We start from the raw sequence: 25,064 nt of genomic DNA, 5'->3' as shown, positions 1-25,064 counted from the left end.
ATGTGGAGAAGTACTAAATTGGCTTCCAAATTCTTCTCACCAACCAAAACAGGACATTTAACTAATACTTTATCTAGTTTCACAATAGATCCAACAGGAGTACTAATCATTAAATAACTAGTTAGATTCTCAGGTGTTAGGTCAGTCTTCTTAATGAATGCAGATGATATGAACGAATGTGATGTACCCGTATCAAATAAAACAAATGCAGGTATAGAAGCAACTAACAATGTACCTATTACCACATCATAACTTGCATCTTGTTCAGTACCAGAAATAATGAACACTCTACCAGAGGGAGGGGCAGGGCACTCTTTGCTACAGAAGCAGACTGTTGAATTGGCCTCTTTGGACAAGCACGAGCGAAGTGACCGGTCTACTTACAGAAAAAGCAAACAGGGTCCTTAGGTCCAACTGGGATAGTTGCAACAGGGGGCTTCTGAAGCATGGGTCTAGAATTTGCATTCACAGGCCTAGTATTATGAATATTCATAGACTGCCTATTCCTGCCATACTGACTTTGCTGGCCGGCTTGCGAAAATCCAGGACTCTGACCTACATTCCTAGGCTGAAAAGTAGGAGTAGGGTATGGTGTAGGTCTAACAAAGCGCCGTTCCGTATGGTCAACTAAACCAGGGTTCATTGACTGCCAAGGTCTTTGCACAAGAGTGCTCTCCTTCTCAGTCTCTTTCAACTTTTTTGAATTCTAAACTACTTGAGCATAGCTCTCAATAGGCTGGACAGGTGAGGTACGCCCGATTGCAGATCGCAATTGTGAAACCCAGCCCTATCCTAACCTTGACCTTGACCCTGACCCGGATCCTTTGATTTGTGTAGGTCTGAAGACCCGGAGTGGTGGAAGAAGAGACTTGTGGGCCCTCGTAGTGGAAGACTTGGTGTATGATTCGGAGCCCATGGATATTGACAGTGAAGCCCCTTACTTGGATACACTGTCAGTGTTCAGTGAGAAACTGCACCTAGAAGAGGGGAAGCTTAGTTGAAGTGTTTGATGGGCTTCCAATCTTGTTTTGAAGGTATTTCTCTACTCTAGACTTGTTTATTGACTTGTAGGAGAAAACCCAACTCAATTCGGACCCGTATAGCCTTTCATTTCCCTGATTCAAGCATGCTGTACATGCTTGGTCGATTGGGCTAGTCGACTGATTGGTCGACTGGGCCAGTTGACCAAGCCAGTCAACCAAAGGTTGTACAAATCCGAGAAAAATATGCTTTTTGGATATTCCTCTCTCTATTAAAGTGTTTCTCGTGTTTTGAACCCTATTTCACATTTCTAACTTGCTGAGAATGTGAGGAGAGCTTCCCAAAGCACCTCCTTGGTAGTGGTGAAGATTATTCCATTCCAATCATTGTCAATCATTGTTCCTTGTCTCCATTAGAACCTACAAGGTATGATTCATCACTCTCACTCTCTATTCTACTCTTTTCTTTTCTTGCTATTGCAACCTTGGAGTTGATGCTGCAACCTTGCAACCATCACTCCAAGTGTTCACTCTTAGCTAATCATTGATCTCATACCATTTCCATTGATGCTATGCCCTCATTTCAATTCTTGCATATGCATTGCTTAGATTTTCTTCTTAATTTCATGTATTCTTGTCCCAAACTGAGGTATATAGTGTGCTATGTCTATGTTTATTGCTAACATAAGATTCTAATCCAATTCCTATTAGTTCCCCTAACTAATTCATTCATTTCCAATGCAATTTCATTTGATTTCAATTCATGCTATGATTCTTGCACTTAGAACATAGGGTTTCAATTTGGGGGTTTCTAATTACCCCATTAGATTGTGTTAATTACTTGATTAACAGTGTTCTTATATTGTTACAATGAAGCCCTCCAAGTTTTGGATCAATCCGAGCCTCGGAAGATTGATTTTGGGAAAAAATCACTATTCAGCCCCAGTACTATTCACTTGGTCGATTGACCCAGTCGACCAATCAGTCAACCAATTGATTGCTGAATTGTGTACTTCGCCGATTTGATCCATTCGACCTCTGATTTTCTCGATTTCTTTTCTAATCTTTCATTTATGTTTGTCTAGGGTCTTAATATCATTTTTGGATCATTCTTTTGTGGCCTTTGGATTATCATCATCGCGGCTTAAGGTAAGGACGTGTATACCCATATGACATAGACTATGTGATTATTACACTGATGTTGAAAACTTAGTAGACTTAGCTTATTAGTTGTTGTTAGACATCATATGACTAGTTACCTTATAACAGTAGAACCATGTTTATTTACTTTGCTTATCTTGTCTATTCATTCTTGTCACTTACTTATACACTTAATCATGTGATGTTATGACGTATCTTTCAATATGATGATGTATCATGTATGTATGATATGATGAACTGAGAATGTCATTGGATAAGTATGAATTGGGATTGGGGAATGTCCTTTTGACATTTCTGTCTTTGGACATTGGAGGGAATAGTATGGGATGTTCTCCGAAGATGTTTCCCGAATTATTGGATGACATACATAGGACTTGTCTAGATATGTTGGCTAGGACATCCCCGTTGTATCAGACCCGAATCGGAAGGGCATTGAGACCGAACGACCCATGGTAGGAGTATGGTTTGATGGGTGCTCAAGACAGGTAACCACCCCGTGAGAGGACATAAATCATACTACGGATACCCGAAAGGGGCCATTTATTGGTAGGGTTGCAAATAGCTAGACTTAGGCTCACGAGCGCTCGAGACCGGTGGGTTATATCTGTGAGAGGATGTGAGAGCTTCCCGTCTACTATTTGCGGATGGCCAATAGGGTTGGTGAGTCCAGTGAGTAATATCCATGATTCTAGTGGGAAGGATACGGGAAAGGATCCCGGGATGGGAGGAATGGACGTATCTGGATCTGACATGATATGACTAAGTAGATGACTTGCAGTGGGCTAGGCTTCACCTTGACATGCGCCTCTACTTAGACCAATGGTGATGTGATAGAGCGGTGACTTAAACCCCAGCCATGGATTTGTTCCGAGGGATGCAGGACCCATTGTCACGCCCTCCCAGCCGGTACCCTATCTGGCATACCCGAGAGTGTGATCCACAGCCCAAGATCGGGTATCGAGTGATCAACCTCCCACATAAACAATAACATAATCATAACATTCAAAACAAAGTGCGGAAGATAAATCATAGATCCAATAAAGAAGAATGAATCATAATGATCGAATATAGATATATCGGTATCACGGATAGTAAGTGAGCAATTCCACTTTCATCCTGGTAGCTCTAGAATAAACTAGACAAAATCTAATCCCGTGCACTCATTGGGTAACTAATTGTTCTCCACTTTATAGACAACATCCTTGTGTGTAAATCTCATAAATGGCACAGCGCTTCCACTCAATGGTCGGACTGCATCGTCGGACATCCACTCTGGTCTTGAGTATTGTGGTCCATCACCTTCCGGAGTTGCCTCTTCGCCTTGCGCTTCTTCATGGGACCGTCATAGTCTCGTTGCGGATAGTTAACAACATTGTCTAGGATGAGTTTCAAAGCTCGGTGCGTTAATCCATAATAACATAAATGGCGGGATTCGACAAACATAAATGCAATTGTATGAGACAAACAATGAATGAATGAATCTAACTCTATGTATCTGGTCTCTATTGGGCATGCTTTAAGTCATGCACCGTACTTCTTTAGGAAAGTCCACTCACATCCTCAACCACTTAAGATATCTTGGATTCTCTACGGATCATTTCACCGGTCTTGGCGCCGTTGGTTGGGTCCTTCATCCCTCGGACAAACCTTGGGGGGGTTAGTCAACACACTCTCTCACAACCATTTGGTATAGTCTGGCGCATGTCGGGGTACCTAGCCAAATGCAAGTCTTCTCTTAGTTACATCAAGTCGATCCAGATACTTCCATTCCTCGTCCCGCGATCCTTTCCGGTATCCTTCACACTAGAGTCGGCGTATCCTTGGCACCCCACTCGGACTACGGACTCATCAACCCTATTGGTTATCCACTTGGTCGGGCTCTCACGTCCTCTCACGGGTTGGTTACCGGTCTTAGCGCCCGTGAGCCCAAGTCTAACCATATGCAACCCTACCAATATGGCCCCACAATGTGATTCTGTCCTCTCACGGGTTGGTTACCGGTCTTGGCGCCATGAATCCCCATTGCTACCACGGTCGTTCGGTCTCAATACCCCTCCGATTGGGTCTTCATACGGACATCCTAGCCAAACACTACTAGCAAATCCTAGATATGTCATCCACGTTTAGGAAGGTGTCCGAGGGCATCTCCGCATCCCATAATATTCCCGTAGTGTCCAGGCGAGTGTCGGACACCTCTCCTTTCCAAACCATCTTAGCATACACATGCATCAAATCATATCAACACATATATGGTAACTTCATATTGGAAAGAAATCAATAATTACAATCACTTGTATAACATTGGTAAGTAAATCATACATGAATCAATTTAATATGAATAAGTAATGCTACTGTAATCAAAGTTATGCAACAGTAGTATATCATTGTAAGAATCTAATTTAGGAATCATATCTATGATATTCAAATATAGAAACTAGATTCATGCTATCTATGTAATTAAGGAAATAACCATCCTTACCTTTATAACTCGCAAAGGAATCCTAAGAAATCAAGTAAGATCTTGGCAAACTTGAGAAGAAGGTCCTAAACAAGTATATACAACATATTAGGAAAGATCCCTAACGGAAAGATACCAAAACATCCAACATAGACCAATTCGGAGTTGCTGTACTCATTGGTCGAGTGGATTGGTCGAGTGGTCCAGTCGACCAATCGGTCGACCAATGCGACGAGCCTAAAAAACAGAGTTTTAAGATATGAAATCCGAATTTGGTGGTTCAAAAGGGTACTAATCAAGGGGTAGACTACATCGTAGTATTCTAACATATAGGGGACCTCAAAACACTAATCCAATCAAGATATCAAGATCCAAATTAGGAAACAAAAAGTTACCATAATTAAATCAATCATGGATCTTGATGAATTTGAAATAGAAAACAAAGACAAGAACAATAGGAGGATGGATCATTGCTTTCGGTAATGGTATCATGAAAACATACATAGATCTTCATGGAATAAGGCTTAGAAGCATAAATCTAAATAAGGAAATAAAACCTACCATATATGTAACTACCATGCATCATGAAGAACACATAGTATGGTAGAAGAGAACAACTAGAAATCTATAGATTATGGATCATGGAAAGAAAACACAGTAATTAACTACTAACATGATCAACAAAGAAGATCCAAAGAGATCAGAATTCAGATTAGAAGTTTAATCAAAGATTAGATCATGGTTTGATCATGATTCCTTCAAAAGCTTGCAATGATCATGGTTAAGATCATTGTTCTAGCCTCAAATCCTTAGGATGATCATGAGAACATGTTCAGAGATGTTTGCACAGAGAATGCAGCATCTCTTCTACTGTCTCAACTCAAAAAGGAAAGAAAAACAAAGATGGAGGAGAAGAAGAGAGAGTAGACATACCTTTTGATGCAAAAAGAAGAGTTTCGACGAAGATCCGTCAAGAAAACACCAAGGATGCAAGAGAGATGACTTGCAGAGGTCTTTGGTTCGTTCCGAGGGTTTGGAGGCAGCAAATACGAAGTGGACTCGAGATTGGACTTAAATAGAGCAAGAACAACCTAATTGCCAAAGACAGACTCATTGGTCGAGTGGATTGGTCGATCGCCCATCGACCAATCGGTCGACCAATGCTGCAACAAGACCAAACGGGAATTGAAGGTCCGATCAAATCCAATCCTAAAGGGGTTTTGCACACAAGTCAAGTGACTTACCTAATAGGTAGAAATGCCTTCAAACCAAGATAGAGAGCACTCCAAGTCCATCAACTAATCAGATCTTCATCAGGATTCAGTTTCCATAAATAGAACCTCATCATCAACTTTCATGGATTCAAAGCCAGACACCAAGTCCTCTACTGGGATGGCCCAAAGCTGACTTCTTACTTTACTTCGGGTCATCGGACCTACAAATAACAAGGTTTCCGGGTCAAGGTTAGGGCTGGGTTTTACACCCATTACCAACCGGTGATTGAGTGATTGAGACTTTCCTAAAGAAGTATGGTGCTATGACTTAAAGCATGTCTATCGTAGAGACTAGCATATGTAGAGTTAGAATCATACTTGCATCATGTGTTTCATATCATCTTGCATCATGTTATGATTTGTATCATATGGCTTATGTATTATGGATTAACTACCTTGCTGAGTTCTTTTGAACTCGTTCCTTTTTGTGCAATTGTTTTGTTAGATTTCTCTGCAGGTACCAAGGAAGCCGATGGCTCATACTTCGAGGCGGACCAGGATCCCACATACTACACTGAAGGTCTTGGCCATTATGAAAGTTACTGTGAAGGTGCCGAAGGTGATTACCCTCCGTACCAGGATTAGCCCGACTTTGGTGTGGGAGAGGCCCTGCTTAGTTTCCTTCGTGTACACCTATGAGGACACATTGTATAAGACCGAGGAGACCCTAGCTTATGCCTTATTGCGATTATTTAGAACTTGGATTTGTAACTTAACTTTCATTGATATACTCTTAGATGTTAGTTCTGTAACTTAACTTTGATTGACTACTTTTCTGCTCACTCTCTCTCTTTTGGATTATATTTATACATTTGGTATCATCTTTAATCCACACTCGTGATTATTTGTTCTTATCTTATTCATGATTTCTTTTATTATATGCTTTTACCTTGATTATTATTGTTCATGATTGTGTTATCGTGTATGTGGGAGGCATGGTTGCTTGATACTTGATCTTCGGGACTGTGGATCACATACCCGGGTATGCCTAGTAGGGTACTGGCTAGGTGGATGTGACAGAGTGGTATCAGAGCCCAAGTTCAAGTGAAACCCCAACCATAGAAACAATAACTGAAAATTCCCGAGTCATAGATCCAGAAGTGACTCCTGTATTCTTAGAGTGAGTAATAGATACTCGGACTAGAAACTTAATTAATGAAGCATAAGTGAATTGTTGAATAATACACCATAATTATAATTTAACAAGTATCACTTAATGAAATAAAAGAAAAGTGAATAATGCACAATAATAAAGTGAAACAAAAGCAAATTTCATTAACTTAAGAAAGTTTTACATCAAGTTACATATGAAAGCATAAACTGAAATCCTAGTACAATATGTCTATCTAGGAGACCGCCTCTGATCTCGAAGTGCCCTAACATTGTCTGAAATTTGTGTGAGCTGAGACTACAACTGATCATATCTAGACTCAATCTGGGCATGCCTCAACTCCATCGTCTCATACATCTGCTCCTGTCTGACCTCCATCCTCTCCAGCATGGAAGTCATAGAAAGCATCTGTGCATATAGTCAGGTGTCTCTGAAGCGGCATGTGATGGGCCCCCTACCTTAAAGTGTGGTGCAGGAACCCCTTGATGGTCCTAACCAAGATCAGGTATCTCTGCATCCTCTCCATCCTGATCATCGGAATATGCTCCATCTTGTCCCTCGACCACTGGTGCCACCTCATCCTCATACTCGAACTCAAACTCATCCTCCGGACCCGGTGATCACGCAGCATCATCTAGCTGCATGAGTCCAATGGTCCTCGTGCAGATCGGATATCCTGTGTCTCTGGCCATCTCCTCACCCTCGAGTCCCACCTCGAAATGCTTGAAGATGAGTGTCAGTAGTCGTCCAAAACAGAGATTCCTCATACTCGGGCGCTCTACTATATTGATCATGACATTTTGTATGATATATGCCAAATCTATCTCAAAGCCCATGTAAATAGAATATATGACCAAGGCCTCCATCACTATGACCCGATGGTGATGTCCCGCCTTGGGCATAATGTTTCTGCCCACAATCTGACCAATCACTCACTGCTGGAGTCATCTCTCCACTGATCCGTGGACTATGGCATCGAATATCATCCCATAGTGTGGCACATATCTCATGCAACTCATATGGATGAACATGTCTGTCCACTCTACCAACGACTGGTATCCATGTGCAATCGTGCGGGTAGAAAGGTACCCCGAAAATCTCTGCGAGTGTGCGGGTAGTGAAGTGAATCCGTGTCCCCCGGACTTGACTAGCTACTACCAGCTGAAGCATATCTACTCCCAATCCCTCCTCAAATAATGTCAAATTGCTGTAGAACATCCGAACCAACTACGGATACACCGGTAGATCATCTGTAAAAAGGTGTGTCCATCTCATTGTATCGAATCATCGCCTGATCCTAAATGTCCTCAACTCTAGCAACTGAAGTGCTCGACTGTGCTTGCTGCGACAGTGTCCGAAATAAGTCTCATATAGAAACTCTGCCTATGGTGTCGTAAATCTATGTCTATCTATAACCTCCTCTCGCGGCTGAGGCGGAGCCTGTCCTCGACCTCTCCTAGCCCCTGCTAATCTACCTCTACCATGGCCTCCTCCTCCTCCTCGTCTCTCCATGATGACTGTACCTATAGAAAAAGATTAAACAAGTCAATGTTAGGGAATTACCAAAGAAGTTTAGACAAGAAGGGCATTTTCGTAATTTTTGGAAATTTTTTATTTTGGGGAAAATTCAAATTGAACATACTAGCATGTGCATAATACCTTGAATTTCATGCTTATAAAGTTTAATTGAAGAAAACCCATCGAAATCGCGGCCTAAAGCAGAAAATTCAGCAAGCTAGAATTGGGATTTTTGGCTTTTAGGTCTAAATTGGGGACTTTTGAAAACATTGAAATTGGTTGAAACGAATTGCATGAGTAACTCTAGCATATAATTTCTAGCATGTGACAACTGATTTCATGTTAAAATTCCAAGCGGTTTGAGAGTAATCAAAATTTTTCAAAATTTGGGAATTTCGGCTGCGTTAGCGAAAGCAAGTTGGTGTTTTTGTGTTTGCTTGATGTTTAAGGCTTGTTTTTGCATGGAAACTATGGGATTATGTTACTAAGCATGCATGAACATGTTTCTAACATAGAACTAGAAGATAAACATGGATTTTAAGCAAAGAAACTAACTTGAGAAGATGATGAATAGTGCTTACCTTGCTTTGATCTTCTAAGTGTGTTGTGTTGTTGTTGTTGAAGCTTCTAAGCACTTGGAATCTCTTTGGAAACCTTGGCAAGATGGTTCTCCAGATCCCTTCCTTGAAGAAATTGAGTTTGAAATGAGAAATGAGGTGAAAATGGGGTTTAAAACCCATTTTTGTGTGTTCTGGGCTTCCTTGGTCGACTGAGTCAGTTGACCAAGCCAGTCGACCAAAGGAGGACAGAATGCCCTGTTTTGGATTTTCGGCTCGATTTTTGGATTTTTTACCAATGTTTGATTGTTTGCTTACTATGTCGATGATCTTAAGTATGTTTAAGCATTCTAATCACTTGGTCTTGAAGTTGTTGACAAATATTCGGTGTTGGTGTTGTCATCTTTGTTTTTGCAGAATGGTTGTCCTGAGAAACCGACTTGTAGGTTCCGGTAGCACCGGTAATGGTGAGACACCTGCTAATACTTTAGACCAACAGACACAAGAGAACAGTCACACCACTACTGACCTCCCAGGTGCTCCTGAGATCGGAAGCTTTCGGGATATTGCTAATGTTATGAATAACATGATGCAACAACAGGCAGCCCAGTTTATTCAAATGATGAAAAGCTTCATGGCAGTTCATGGCAAGAATTGTGTTGGAGGGCAAGGAAACCCTAATGTTGTAGCTCCGTAGGTGGAGAGGTTCGCTGGAACCCCGCATACTAGGCTGATGGAGAGTTTTCTAAAACTGCAAGTGTCGTCATTCACTAGTGTAACAAAGGATGCTCTATTTCCTAACAAATGGCTGAGGGAACTAGGGAGGCCTTCAAATCGCGTCCGATGCCCGGTTCTTTCGCGGCGGCTCCTGGCCGTGTTGGTGGACTTTGACTGCCTTTCTTGAGACCTCCTGCGGGTGTTGTATCGTGGGAGTGTTTAAGGTGTTCGGTTACTTCTTGAGCGGGGTGCCACGGGGCATAATTTTGGCTTGGTTCAGGTTCCTTCCGGCTGGCTCCGCGATTTGAGGCTTTCTTTTTGCCCCTGATTCAATCAAACCTGACAATGCAAAAGCGAAGAAGTTTTTCAAAGGACTGCGGCCATCGATAAAGGCATATCTCACCGTTCTCCCTCTCGAGAGCTATTCCTAGGTAGTAAAGAATCTGAAGAAGCTGGAAGAGACAGAAAGAGAAAATGTTCAGGTCCAGAGGCCTTGGCAGCCAAGGAACCCTGGTTATGTTGACTGCACTGATTGTCGATTTGTGAGACCTACTTCATATCCCACTCCTACCTTTCAGCCAAGGAGTGTTGGACAGAGTTCAGGTGTTGTACATGCGGGTCAGCATAGTCATCCTACTAGAGTTAGACTTGCAGGAGCTATTTATCCTTCTCGGCCTGGGATTGCTAATCCTAGACCTACATTTTAGAGACCTCCCACTGTAGCAACTCCTATTGGATAGAAGGACTCTACTTGTTTCTTTTCCAAGAAGACCGGTCATTATGATTAGCTTGTACAGATGGAGGATATATGCTAGAAGATGGATTTGTTTCCCATGAAGGAGCCTTATTGTATGAAGAGGATGTGGCACCGGCAATGGGAAATGGAAATAGCCTGTGCGGGAGCTCCTACGAGTGCATGGAATGCACTTATAGCACCCATTAATGGGCGGAGGAGACAGGTTGCCAGGCAGTTCACCCATCGTATGGAGAAGAATTGGAGAACCCCTCACCTTGATAAACTTGAGTCTAAGTTTTTAGCTTTAGAGAAAGAAACTTGAAAGAAAATCATTTAATTCTTTTTTATTGCTTCCACCGAACTTATATTCTTTTTGATCATTTATTTCTTTCCTTCATTATTTATTGGAGTATTTGGACTCCTATAATCCTTTTATTTAATTATTGAATCTATTCTTGCTCATGATTATCTTTACTTGCATTTATTATTATTGATGGGTAAGACTGTGGATCCTGTGATAGATCACTCCCACGGGTTGTTAGGCGGGTAACCAAGACTGGCAGGTGGGGTGTGACAGAAGGACTGCAAAGAGTTCCGTAAGCTTCCCCCAAGTAAAGGTAAGAAGAACGAAGAACGTGAGGAACGACGAACTCTAGGCTTCATCCTCCTTAGCCTTTTCGGCCGAGGAGGAAGCTCAATCCTTAGCAAGGTTGACGTTCGGGACAAGCTCTTCATAGATCACTTCCTTGAAGGGGGACAGAGGAGGAGAATCATCAAGATAGAGCATTACATCTGGATCTGGAGTTGGGAGGTCCACCATGTCTTCAGCCTAGTGGATGACAGTGTATTTGATAAGGAGCCGTGTCAAAGTTCGGATCCCTCTTCAGGATCGACTTCCAAACCTCATTCTGGCCATCACGGTAAGCCTGCATAGTATAGATATTCAACATATCATCAAAAGGCTTACTGTGCAAATATTTGAAGATGCAAGCCCTCCAAACTTCGACCGGAATATGTTCAGGTTTAGAAGGAACTACTTGCCTTTGGAGTTCGATGATCTTTGCTCCGGATTCCTTCAAGTTCCCTAAAAGCTTCCCAACTTCCTTCTCCAAGCTACGGATGCTCCCCTTAGCAACATCCAAGGCCAAGGAAAGCTGTCCAATCTCTGTATTCTTCACTCTCGCCACGTCCCAAAGCCTTTCCTGAAGGTGTTCAATCTCAACGTCTTTTGCTTTGGCTTCCTCCCGAAGCTTTAAAAGATCTGAGTGTAATCTCCCTATCTGAAAGGCTGACTCCACTTGTTTGTGGAAATTATTAGCAGTACTCCTGCAACATTACAAGAGTTATTCGGGAATTAAAGACATTCCAGAAGGAAAGGAGATGAAAAGATAGACTCACATTACTAATGAGTTCACGAAGGCTTCATTGGGAATAGTGTTGAAGGCTGTGCTTTCTGTGGGCATTTTGGCAAAGGTACACCACTCCAATGCCTTTTCAAAGTCACCTGTCACAAAGTTAGACCTTTTCAACGACCAAGAAGGCCTATACACTTCATCGTCGGGACGAGGGCGTTTTCTCCTAGGAGCAACGCCCTTGGTCTCCTGGAAAATCTCCCGATTCTTCTTCATCGGGGTAGGCAAAAGATGCGTAGGGTCTTCCATGGATAAGGGAAATTTGGCCAAAGATGCTGAGGCTACGGTTAATGCCTTAGGAATCGGGACATCAGAAGAGGGAACCACACTTTCCTCTTCAGATCGAACGATCCTTTTCTCGGCCGAAGTGACCTTCTTGGCAGCCTTGGCCTGAACGGCGTCAGGATTATACCTTGGAGGCACTGGAAAGGAAGAATAAGCATTCTCTTCAAAAGACAGAACGCAAGATCCTAAAGTCTACATGACGACCAGGAAGAAAATCAAAATGAAGATTCAAGTCTCCTCCTGAAAAACACTCATGAGAGAATATTCGGCGTTGAAGGAAAAGAATCCAGCCCCAAAACAGTGATCTTCTCACTTACTACCAGGTAACCCAAAGTGCACAAGTAATTGCTAGTGCCGGCTACCTCAGGTAACAAAGTGAAAGAACCATTGCCTTGGAGTCTCTTAGAGAGAAGAAATCAAAAAATCGTAACAAAGGAACAAGAGAAGGAAGAGGCTTACTTGTTCGAAAGCCTTCTGCAATCCTTCAAAAAAAAGTACTAAAGCAAAGAGAGTTGCGAAGAAGAACTTTTAGACCTCAAACACTGCTGCATTCGCAAAAGATGAAAACAAGGTTTGAAGAGAAGCCAAGGGGTTTAAATAACCTCAAGAAGTAAGGTGAAGAGCCGTGACTCAGTCGAATCAAGGGCCAAGGAAGATTGATGGTTCGAATACCGATCATTGAATCCAAGATCAACGGCTAGAAATCAATGACTTTTCGGATTTGACACAAGAAAATCAGAGCCGTCACAAACGTCCACATGGAGCGTTAAACGCTTGTTACAAAGGAGCGTAGCTTGAGAAGCGAACCGTTGCCCAAATGCAATAAATGCGAAGGGACGTTCTAATTTCTTGGGAAGGTTAAACTAGAAATAAATACGAGAAAACGTTTGGTTTTCTCTAGAAGGATTGAGCCGAATGCAGTACTCAGGAAATTCAACAAAATAAGGGCAACCCAATAAGGAAAGATCAAGGCAACCTAAGAGTGGCTTCTAGTGAAACCGAATAAGACCCTTGAACGAAGCATCGGTTCGCACTAAATGAGACTTCCGAAGGACAAAGCATTGGTTCGCAACGAATGAGACTTCCGAAGGACAAAGCATTGGCTTGTCCCGAATGAAACTTTTTAGCCGAATGCTGATTTCGGTCGGAATTCGGCAACACTCCAAAGGAAGCATAGGCTACACCCGACCGAGTCCTCGAAGAATAAGGCTTTCACATTCTGGATATTCCCGAAAGGGAATCCCATGAATCAATTGTGGATATAAGTACAAAATTCTAAAGACAAGGAATTAAGAAGGTCTTTCCATTAATTCATGAAGCGGCCATAGGGGGCCTACCCTTACAACAACAAAAAAAAAAAAAAAAAGAAAAAAAAGAGAAGACATTCACTCTGGTGTAGGTTCATGAACTGATGTAGTTGAAGGATCTTTAGTTCGAACTTCCTCCCGAGGGTTCTGATTTTCCCCGACCGCTTCATCTTTAGGAAGAGCTGGAGAATCGCTGAGGTACTGATCAATATCCGGGTCAGCCGGATAAGGATCATCATCTTCTTGAGCCCACCCGGGAGGAGGCATTTGAAGCTTCTCGAACACTTTAGAGTGACAAACCGCCTGGAAAGGGGTAGTGTTGAAGGAAGAGTCAGCTAAGAGAATGGCCTTCCACACGTCATTCTGCCCTTCCTTATAAGCTTGAGTATTATAGGGGACCATCAAGTCGCTGAAAGGAACACTTTTCAGATATTTACGAACGCAAGCTTTCCGAAGATCCTGGGAGATATGCTCGGGCTTGGAGGGGATGACCATTTTTTGCAGATCTTCCTTTTCATTGGCCAGGACATCGACCCTCTTGCCCTACTCAGCAAAGATTCCTTCGTGACTCTTTAACTCACGAGTCAAGGTTCCAATTCGGCTATTAGCCAAATCAAGATCCTTCTTGAGACGATTGACTTTAGCATTCTCCTCCTCAAGCGTTGCGGCCTCCTTCTTCAATCGGGCAATGTACGAGTTTGCCAGCCTCAGCTGCTCGTCATAGTATTGAATTCAGGAACCGCTGCAATCCACTCAGTTCAAGGCCTCAATGTGCTGGTGAAAATTCTCCACGATAGTCCTAAGAAGATAGATAATTGTCAAAGAATTCTAAAGGATGCCATGATCTAGAAATCATTAAACCTGGGGAATTAATTACTTGGTAGAAAGACAAACGAGCGTGTCATCGTTCAGAGATTGGAAAGCTTGACGATCGGCCAACAACAAGCAGAGCGAGCTCCATTCAGAAGCCTTCTTGGGTTCTTGAGGACCCGATCTGACGTTTTTCAGAGTCCTCTGAAGGATGAAAACTGTCACATCCACCCAGCCGGTACCCTATCTGGCATACCTGAGTGTGTGATGCATAGCCCCGAAGATCAAGTATCAAGGAAATCATCCTCCCACATATGCAATAACATAATAATGAACACAATATAATCAATGTATAATGAAATGAACAAGAGATCCAAATAAGGAAAGAAATGACAATGTAATCAGAGTGCGGAAATGATATCAAAAGTAGAGATAATAAAAAAGGAGTAGAGTGAGGCGAAATGTCACTCCACAGTTACAGCAGAATGTAGCACGTAAGTCTAAAAGAAATACAACTATTCTCAAAGGAAAGTAAAGAAAAGAAAGTCAAACTAAACTAAGAGTCTTCTCTTTTATAAAGAATGTCTTCATAGATGTAGACTTCATCAATCAAACTCAGACGTTCCCACTCCACATTAGGGCTAATCATGGTACGTGTCATGATCATATGAGGAATCAGCAATGTAATCCTCATTGTTGCCAACACCTTGCTTGTAGTACGCTTCTTCAGCTTGCGCTTCCTCATATTGCCCTTCATAGTATTCAGTACCTGTAGAGTAGTCTAACAAAAGAGATTGCACACAAAGGAGTGAGTTCAAAAGAACTCAGCAAGGCGAGTTAATCCACAACAACATAAATAACATGATTGCACAACATAACATGATGCAATGCGATATGAAACAGACAATGGATGTATGAATCTAACTCTACGTATGCTGGTCTCTATAGGCAGACATGCTTTAAGTCATAGCACCATACTTCTTTAGGAAGGTCTCATCACACGACGCCTTTTGGTAGTGGGTCCGACATCCCTCGGGACAATTCATGGCTGGGGTATAAGTCACTACTCTCTCACATCACCATTGGTCTAAGTATTGGCACATGTCAAGGTAAAACCTAGTCCAATGCAAGTCATCTACTTAGTCATATCAACTCATATCCAGATACGTCCATTCCTTGCCCCTAGAGATCCTTTCTGGTATCCTTCACACTAGAGTCAGCATAGTCCCTGACTACGGACTCATCAACCCTATTGGTCATCTACAAACACTGCAAGACAAGACCTAGATATGAAAATCAATAATTCGGAAAAGTGTCAAAGGGCATCATTGGAAATATCCCATACTATTCCCACTAATGTCCAAGGATAGAAATGTCAGAAGGACACTTTTCAATCCCAAATCATACCTATTCAATCACATTCTCAGATCAGTCACAACATACATAACGATATCTCATCATATAGAAAGATTCACATAAACATACTCAATTGCATATGTAACTGATAAGAATAAGTATTCATAATCAAAAGAATACATAGACATGATGCTACTGTAGTCAACATACTTACATCAATAATAGAATAATAAGATAACACATTTATGGAAGTGAATCTAAGAAAATTCAAAAATAGAAACCAAGATTCACGCAATCTATGTAATTATGGAAATAACTGTTCTTACCTTAATAGTGTTGATGAATATTCAAAGATCAAAGAGAGAGGTTAGCAAATAAACCCTAAACAATCATAGATACAACATTAGGAAAGAGGCCTAAAAGATTGGGGATCAAACGAATCAAATCGAGCGAAAAACAGAGCCACTAACTTGCTTGGTCGATTGGGTGGTAGCTTGGTCCAGTCGACCAACCAATTGACCACCTAAAGTAGTATAGATTAGCCACTAACAATGATCAAAACACTACTTACTAATTTGAAATCATGACTCTCTAATTTGGTAAAAATCCCTAGTTTTCAATGAAAAATATACTATGAATCCAAAGGAAAACTAAGAAGATCAGATCTCATTCTAGTAGATGACAAGCAAGAGATCATACATGATAACATCATGAAAAACAGATCTAATCATGCTAAGAAATTGAATTAAAAGGGAGATCATGGTTTCATGAGGGTTTTACAAGGATCATGGCGAAGATCAATGTAAATGTCATAAAACCTTACGAATGGAAGGAGATCAATGAAGTGATGGTTGCTAACAGATAATGCATCATCATCTTCATAGTCTCATCATAGAGATAAAGACGTAGTAAGAATAAATCACAACACAGAAGAGATAATTAACCTTTGATTGAAGAATCGGAGATGAGAGGCTTGAGATCTTGCAAAAGTTCTTCGAGTTCACCAAGGAAAGCTTTGAGAGAGTCTTCCCACGTTCTCTGAGAGTTTTGGAGGCAGAGAATACTAAGAAATACGAAGTTCACTTAAATAGAGAGCTAAAAACCCTAAACAGAGGATTTTCTCGGATTTTTGGCTCTATTGGTCGATTGGCCCAATCGACCACCCAGTCAACCAAGCCAATCAGCAAGGCCAAGACAGGGAATTGAAGGCCCAACTCAAGTCCAAACCTAATGAGCTTCTCCCAACACACATATGGCTTACCTAGTATAGAAAAATGCTTTCGAATTATGTCCAACTATACTTCAAGTCCATCAACTTGACTCATTTTCAACAAGGTGTAGTTTCCTTTCTAGATCTGAACAAACTTCCAAGTATGGAACACCATCATAAACTTCCACGGGTTTTGGGTCAAACACCAAGTCTTCCACTGAGATGGCCCATAGTTGACTTCTTCCTTTACTTTGGGTCTTCGAACCTACCAATAGCAAGGTTTTCGGGTCAAGGTTAGGGTTAGGATAGGGCTGGATTTCACAAAAATCTCCTCCGATCCTTGACTCTTACGCTGCTTTTTTGGGATAGTGTCGTCGGTCAGGTCATGCCTCCTTTTAGTTTGGACAAGAGGAGGGACATTTTCTTCTTTGTCGATCGGCTTCTTTCCTTTTCCCGAGCCTTCACCTGCAGATCTCAATATTCTTATACCTCTGGTGGAGGGCTTCGGGGAGGGGGATGTAGCTTTTTCGGCTTGTGCTATCTAATAGGGTGACCTTTTTTCTACGGCATTGAGTGCCTTGATCGCATTTGCCTGAACGACATCCGGATTAATCCTTGGAGGCACTGCGAAGAAAGCTAGAGTTAGAGAATTCAATGAAGCCACATTATGATCAGGAGAAGCACAAAGATTAGAAAGCTCACAATGAGCCAGCCCCCAATATTGAAGGATAGCTTATATTCCATGTCCAAGCCGTGAATCTCTTGGAACCACGAAATTGACTTAATCTTTTCGGCAGTAGCTTGATCGGCATCGCTCAACGGTAGAGCACAGTTAGCTTCGGTGTACGAATCAAGTTGGTTCCAGCCAATCGGGAAGTTAAGATTTGACTGAAGCGCTCGACAGAAAAAATACCAATTGCGCCACCCTTTATGGTTAGAAGGACAGGTACCCTTGGCTAGGATACTACCCGACCATCCAAGCTCGGTCTTGTTACGCTTGGAAAGAAAAACCCAACCCGAAGGGTGGATTGAGACAAAACATGAAAATGTATAAAAAGAGGAAGAGAAGGTTTAATGCTAAGCTTAGAGCATAAACCGAGAAAGCCAACGATGTGACGCCAACTATTAGGGAGGAGCATTCCGGGACAAATGTCCCAGTGATTCAAGATTGTAGAAAACAAAGGATTGAAAAAGGGAAAGCGAACCCCATTTTCCAAAGTATCCAAGTACAACGAAAATTCATTAGGGGGATTCGAATTAGCCCTCTCGTCGCGATTGAGAATTCGAAGAAAATAGGAAGGAGGAAAAGCAAAGTGCTCGGTCGCTGAAGCAGTTCGGCTTCGGTATATTCAAAAACAAAAAAGCTGGCTTGTTTAGGTCTGTTGGATTGTCGACAGGCCTTGGCGGCTACTTTCGAAGTTTTTGATGATTTGGAATAGGGGGGGGTAGGGTTGGAACCTGAATATCTTCCTCTTGGCTCACCTCTTCAAATTCATGCCCAACATCAGTTAATTTTTGCCCTTCGTTTTTACTCGATTTTTCAACAGAGACGGAGACAGTGGCCTCGTCACCGGAATCGCCTTGATCGGCGTTAAGTTCAGAAGAACCCTTGTTAGAGGTTCTACCGCTTCCCATTGCAAGGAAAGTCTGGTTTTGGTTTTTAAATCAGAAAGAAAACGAGAGTTTGAAAGCGAATGGAGTAATTAAAGTAATTAAAGAAGGCAGGAGAGTCAATGAACTTACTTGTTCACTGAATTAGAAAGCTTGAGAGTAGGAAGACTGGTAGGGCGCAGAGAAGACAACGATGAGTTTCAAATTGCAGACAAGAGAACGGAATTTGAAAGCAACAAATGGCTTTTAAATAAGCAAGTCAACGAGTACGTGTACGATCAGGTCAGTCTAGATCAACTATTGTAATCGGGAGACGTTTCGGAAAAGCGTAGATGAATCGAATTGGAGTGGATGTTTAGAAAAACCATCTTTTCAATTCAACAATGATGATTTCGACTGTGACAAACACGTGGCAGCTCGAATAACTCAAGGAAAACAATGACACAACAACAATAAATGTGACTTGACATTCGAATAAGTGAGAAATTGTTCGGATTCCTCGTTCATCATCCATGCTCGGTTTAAACCAAACCAAGCCCTCGATGTTCCCGAACACTTGACTTGGGGGGCTCGTTATAAGGGGAAAATATGAAGAAACCGGGTTCACCCTCGGTTCAACCATTGACCCCGATAGGGAACGATCTGACCGTTTCAGGTTCGAACGAACGGGGTTTGAAGGTAGCGTGCTAAGGAAGAAACCTTGCACGTTCAGTAGGCAAACGCACGCCCAGGAATTTCGGGATGGATAACCCACCAAGGGGCGGTTTTTAGTGCTCGCGGTAGCAGACGATTGTGGAAACTGGGGTAACTCCCTCACCCGCAACAAAGGATTGTGTGATCAAGGGAAGTTGCCCATCACCCACGATCGGGTCTAACCGTAAAGATCCGACGGCTACAAGAAGAAGGCTCGAAGGAGTTCAACGGACAGGATTAGAAGGTAAACACTATAAGTCATAACCTACGTACAAAGAAGGTAACTGAATCGTATTCCTAGTAATCATATTCATACTTTTTCTTTGCAATTAGCCAAAGCCTTTGTGATCAGTTCATTAACTTACTTAGCATTTGGAGGTGGTCTCCCGACCCCCACGGTCGGGCCACATATGACAATTGTTTTGCAGGTCATTGATCAGTGATCTAAGGGCTGAGCAGATTTTGGACGCATCACATACTTATTCAAATCAATCATGTTAAAAATATATTAAACAAAGATTACAATTGCCATTGACAACTTATTCAAACATAATATTGCCATGTGGGCTAATTAATTACAATCCTTTCTAACACTAGTATATGGGGATCCCAAAAAACATAGAAGAAAAAAAGTGTGGGAAACATTGACCAAAATGAGTGATGGAAGACAGGGGAATTGGCTTTGTACTGGTGATTTTAATTCCTTTCTTTCTTGGCAGGAAAAAAGTGGAGGTACATGTATAGGAAGTAAGGATGTATGGCAATTTCAAGAAATGGTGAACGGATGTGGCTTCACTGATTTGGGCTCACATGGTGCATCTTATACATGGAGTAATAAGAGAATTGGTGCAGCTAATATTCGAATCAAGTTGGATAGAGCTTTGGGTAATTCTGAATGGCTGTGTAATTTTCCAGAAACTGTCGTATTTGTGGAGACTGCCTTATCTTCTGATCATGCCCCTTTGGTTATTGATTCGTATGGAAGACCTAGAAGAGGTCCTCGACCGTTTCGATTTGAAGCCATGTGGCTGAAGAATCAAAATTGTGAAGGTGTGGTTAAGAAAGCATGGTCAAGAGAGCCGGATACCCCTCCACCTTCATTGTTATTTAAGAAGCTAGAGTGGTGTCAAGAAGATCTTAAAGAATGGAATCGAAATTCTTTTGGAAATATTCATACTCAAATTGAAAAACTCAAAAAGGAGCTTTCTCAATTACAAGGTAATAGAGTACAAGAAGATTCCCAGCTCAAAGAGAATCAAGTGGCTAAGGAATTGGAACAACTAATGGCTTGCGAGGAGACATTATGGAGACAAAAATCCAGGGTTGATTGGCTCCAAGATGGTGAGAAAAATACTTCATTCTTTCATGCAAAGGCAGTGGCAAGAAGAAGACACAACCGAGTCTTTAAAATAAAGAATGAAGATGGGGATTGGTGCTCTAATGAGGAGAATATTTATAGCCTATTTGAAGTATACTACCAAACCCTCTTCACCTCTGAAGGGGTTGAGGATAGGGATCTCACTTGTGTAATTCAGGGCATTCAACCAAAAGTTTCAGAGGAACAAAACTATATGTTACTTGCAGCCCCTACCATTGATGAAGTGAAAATGGCTTTGTATGCCATGGGTCCTCTGAAAAGCCCTGGTGTTGATGGCTTCCCCCCTCTATTTTTTCAAAGATTTTGGGAGCTAACCCATGACGAATTATTTAAATTCGTTTGTGATTTTTTCTCATCAGGTTTTCTCCTCGAGGGTACAAATGATACATTGATATGCTTAATACCAAAGAAGGATGCTCCTGAGCTTGTGGAGGATTTCAGGCCAATAAGCTTATGCTGTGTTGCTGTGAAGGTGGCTACCAAAGTGCTGGCATCCAGACTTAACTCCCTGTTACCTGATCTTGTTCCTTCATCCCAGACAGCCTTCGTGAAAGACCGACTCATATCAGATAATATCTTCATGGCTCATGAAGCTTTCCATTTCATCAGAAAGAAGAAGAAGGGCAAGAAGGCAATGTTGGCTCTCAAACTGGATATGAAAAGAGCATATGATAGAGTTGAATGGAGGTATGTTGAGGCCATTCTTACTCAATTGGGGTTTAATATTAGATTTGTTGATTTAATATTAAATGTTCTATCCTCTGTGAGATACTCTTTTTTAATCAATGGATCGGAGAGATTTTCAATAAATCCGGAACGAGGCCTAAGGCAAGGAGACCCTTTATCGCCAGCACTTTTTGTACTCTGTTCACAAGGATTGACTCAGATGATCACACTTGGAGAAAGTAGAGGTGAAATTAAAGGCATTCGCATCAAAGGAAGAACAGACCCTCTCACACATTTGATGTTTGCAGATGATTGTGTACTTTTCTCTGAAGTCAACCTGAAGAGTGTCCATGCTTTAAAAGAAGGAATCCATACTTACTGCAAAGCTTCTGGCCAGATGATAAATTACAACAAATCCAATGTGTGCTTTAGTCCCAACTCAAGTGCAAAAAGTGAAGAGGTGGTTCTCAAAAATTTTGAAGGTATCCTATGGAGAAGGGCCAACCAAATATCTAGGGCTTCCAAAGGACTTTGGGGTATCTAAAGTGGCATTATTTCACTCCCTTAGTGATAAGGCGGAGAGTAGATTCCAAGGATGGACACATAAGCTCTTGAATCAAACTAGCCGAGAAGTACTTTTAAAGGCTGTAGCTCTTCCATCCTCCAACTATGCAATTTCTCACTTCAAAATCCCAAACTCCATTCATAATAAGGTGAAAGCCCGGGCTGCAAGATTCTTTTGGGGAGGGACCAGGGAAAAAGCAAAAATACATTGGATGTCTTGGAAAAGATTGTGCAAAGAAAAGGCAAAGGGAGGAGTGGGCTTCAGAGATCCATTAATGCAGAACAAAGCTATGTTAAGCAAGGTAGCTTGGAGACTTCTCTCTCAACCCGATGCATGTTGGGCTCAATTCCTTAAGAAGATCTATTTCCCAAATACAACATTCATGGAGGCACGTTTGGGCAATAATCCATCTTGGGCATGGAGAAGTATCATGGAGGGTAGAGAAGTACTCAAAAAAGGACTAATTTGGAAAATAGGAAAGGGAGATCTAATCGATATTTGGAAAGATCCATGGATTCCTACACTCAAGAAGTTCAAAGTCCTTTCTACAAAGCCGACTGATTGTGGGATTTCAAAAGTGGCAGACTTGATAGATCAACAGTCAAGAGCATGGAACAACACATAAATCATTAGGTGGTTTTCTCCTGAAGAGGCTAATGCAATTCTAAATATCAAGATGGCATTGTTCCCTAACGAAGATGCTCTTGTTTGGGGCTGTAGTAGAGATGGAAAGTCCTCAGTGAAAGGTGCATATAAAGTACTTGTACAACACCAAGAGGAGGAGGAAAGGAAGACCCCTTCAACATCAAAAACTCATAGTTGGAATGAGTTGAGTGAAGAGCATTGGAAAGAGATATGGAAGTGTAAAACATGGCCAAAAATCAGAAATTTTCTATGGAGGGCGTGTAATGAATGTCTTGCAACTACATCCAACCTAATCTCCAAGAAGATTGGGGTAGATGCATTATGTGGAGAATGTGGCTTGGATGAAGAAACAACTTCCCATGTACTACTACATTGCCAGTTTGCGAAGAGTGTATGGTTTGGTTCTCCTCTCTCATGGAGAATTTCAGATGATAAATGTAGATCTCTTCAAGAATGGCTATCTATATGGAAGGAATTTAGCAAGTTAAACAAGCATGATGAAGAAATTATGAAGAGTATTAGTTCCTTTGTAGTGTGGTGGTTATGGAAAGCTAGAAATGATCGAATCATGGGCAACAGGAACTGGAAACCCCAGGAAGTGGTGGAGAAGGCAGTCTACTCCATGCAAGAGTTCTGAACAATCAAAAAACAGCCAAACCCACATCAGAAAGGGGGGTGGACAACGAAGAAAATGGTTGGTTGACTTGGGAACCTCCTCCAAGAGGATTTGTGAAAGTGAATGTAGATGCCTCATGGGTTGCAAGAACTAAGAAGGGTGGTGCAAGTATTATTATCCGAGATGCCGAAGGAAAGCTATTGAGTGCTTCATCAGTACCTGGGACCTATAATTCAGCTGAAGAAGGTGGAATACTTGCTTTTAGAGCAGGATTATTGGAGGCACTTGCATGCGGTTACGAGTCAATTTTAATTGAGTCTGACCGGAAAACAGTAATCAGGTACCTTGATGGTGAGCTTCAACCCCCAATGGTAGTGGACCCTCTGATCCAAGATATCCATTATTTAATGGATAACTTTACACATTGTATCCCTGCCTTTATTCCTAGGAGTTCTAATGTGATTGCAGATCTCTTAGCCAGGAAGACCCTTTCGGTTTCGGGCCCGAAAGATTGGCCATCTTCCACTGTGTGGTTGGTGGAATTATGTTCCTCCCCACCCCTTGCCCGCGTTGAATAAGATTGTTGATTACCAAAAAAAAAAAAAAAAAAAAAATTAAAAAAAAAATTTTGGATAATTATTAAAGTAAAAAAAAAAAAAAAAAAAAAAAAAAAAAAAAATTTAAAAAAATAAAAAAATTTTAAAAATTTTTCAGGAACCACAATGCCATAGGGGTAATTTACCAGTCAAACACAATCAGTTACATCTATCATTCTATCTACCTCATGAACATGCTTAGCAATAGCGTTAAAGACAGCTTCCTTGACATCACAGGCATCTTGAGCCTGGTCCTGGGCCTCAGCAATGGCTTCCATGAAGAAGGATTGGTTGCACGAAACATTTGCCTGGACCACATCAAGCCCTCTCAACTCCAATGCTTCGATAATACAAACAAGCAAATCTGTTCCCTTTTCGCATTTCACCCCTACGTGGAACCCCGTCTCAATCTTCTCCACTTTCACCTCCTGTTGATTCAACCCAGAAGATAATCAAAATCCTGCTACTGATACGTTCTAAAATATGTGTGCGGGTGTGTGTGTGTGTGTGTGTGAGAGAGAGAGAGAGAGAGAGAGAGAGACTTGAATTGGATGGGAAATGAGGTTGGCATATTCAAGGTTCAAGGTCTCCAATTTGATCTTTAGTTGGTTAATGTAGCCGTGAGCATCAAGGATAATGGAGCTCTTACTCACCTGCCTTCATAGCAAGTATCATAACATCACATACACAAGCTTCATAAGAAAAACATAAACAAACGTGGAAACATAAACGAGTCTTTTATCTCCATTTACCGATTTGGGGTGTGTAACCGACCGGAGTAACTTAAACTTCCGGCGTAATGCCACCCTCCTTTGGACCTTTGACGCCATCTCTCTCTCAGACACGCACACACACTCAAATATACAACCAGGTGAAATTGAGAAGCTCTACGCCTCTTGGCCATTTATACTTGGGAGCTCTCTTGTTGCCTCTTCTGTAGTTTGAACTTCCTGAATATTAAGTCATGGATGTATTTCATGGGTCAAGAAAAGAAGGAATATGTGTCGGATCTTAGTGATTCAAGTTACAGTATTGCCCCTGTTTTGTCGTAAGTCGTCAAGCAATATTGAAATGATGATTTGACATATTCATTCCTCCAGATCCATACGGCCGAATCTATTGTGCAGAAACTTTTTAAGCATTCGAGGTGACCTTGTTCTGAATTTTGGAATTCTTCTTGAACTGATCCTGTTTAGCATTAACAAGCACGGTAGAGGACATTAAAAAGATGGGTTATGTGGGTTTACCTGTATGGAATATATGTTGATCTTAAGTTCCACAAATATAAAAAGATTGCTGATGTGGGTGTACCTGTTTGGACTGTATTGATCTCAAATCCCACAAAAGGAGGGATTTGACCTAGATGTAAAAGTATGAAATTTGGGAGTTTGGACAATATATA

The 25,064-nt window shown here is 41.6% G+C and overlaps 1 protein-coding gene across 1 annotated transcript; it reads right to left on the bottom strand.

Moving 5' to 3' along the window:
* Nucleotides 1-23,811: 23,811 nt before the first annotated feature.
* LOC149005108 (uncharacterized) lies at nt 23,812-24,517 on the bottom strand. The gene is made up of 3 exons (XM_089135795.1): nt 24,415-24,517; nt 24,205-24,315; nt 23,812-24,090 (listed from the first exon to the last, which is right to left on the bottom strand). Exons 1-3 carry the CDS (start codon nt 24,490-24,492, stop codon nt 23,812-23,814), a joined length of 468 nt encoding a protein of 155 aa, XP_088991921.1. The 5' UTR covers nt 24,493-24,517.
* Between the last annotated feature and the right edge of the window lie 547 nt (nt 24,518-25,064).

This window comes from Hakea prostrata, chromosome 9, assembly GCF_041222555.1.
Source record: "Hakea prostrata isolate BN-2017 chromosome 9, UWA_Hpros_2, whole genome shotgun sequence".
Taxonomy (NCBI): Eukaryota; Viridiplantae; Streptophyta; class Magnoliopsida; order Proteales; family Proteaceae; genus Hakea; species Hakea prostrata.
This window is presented reverse-complemented; position numbering and strand designations above follow the sequence as displayed.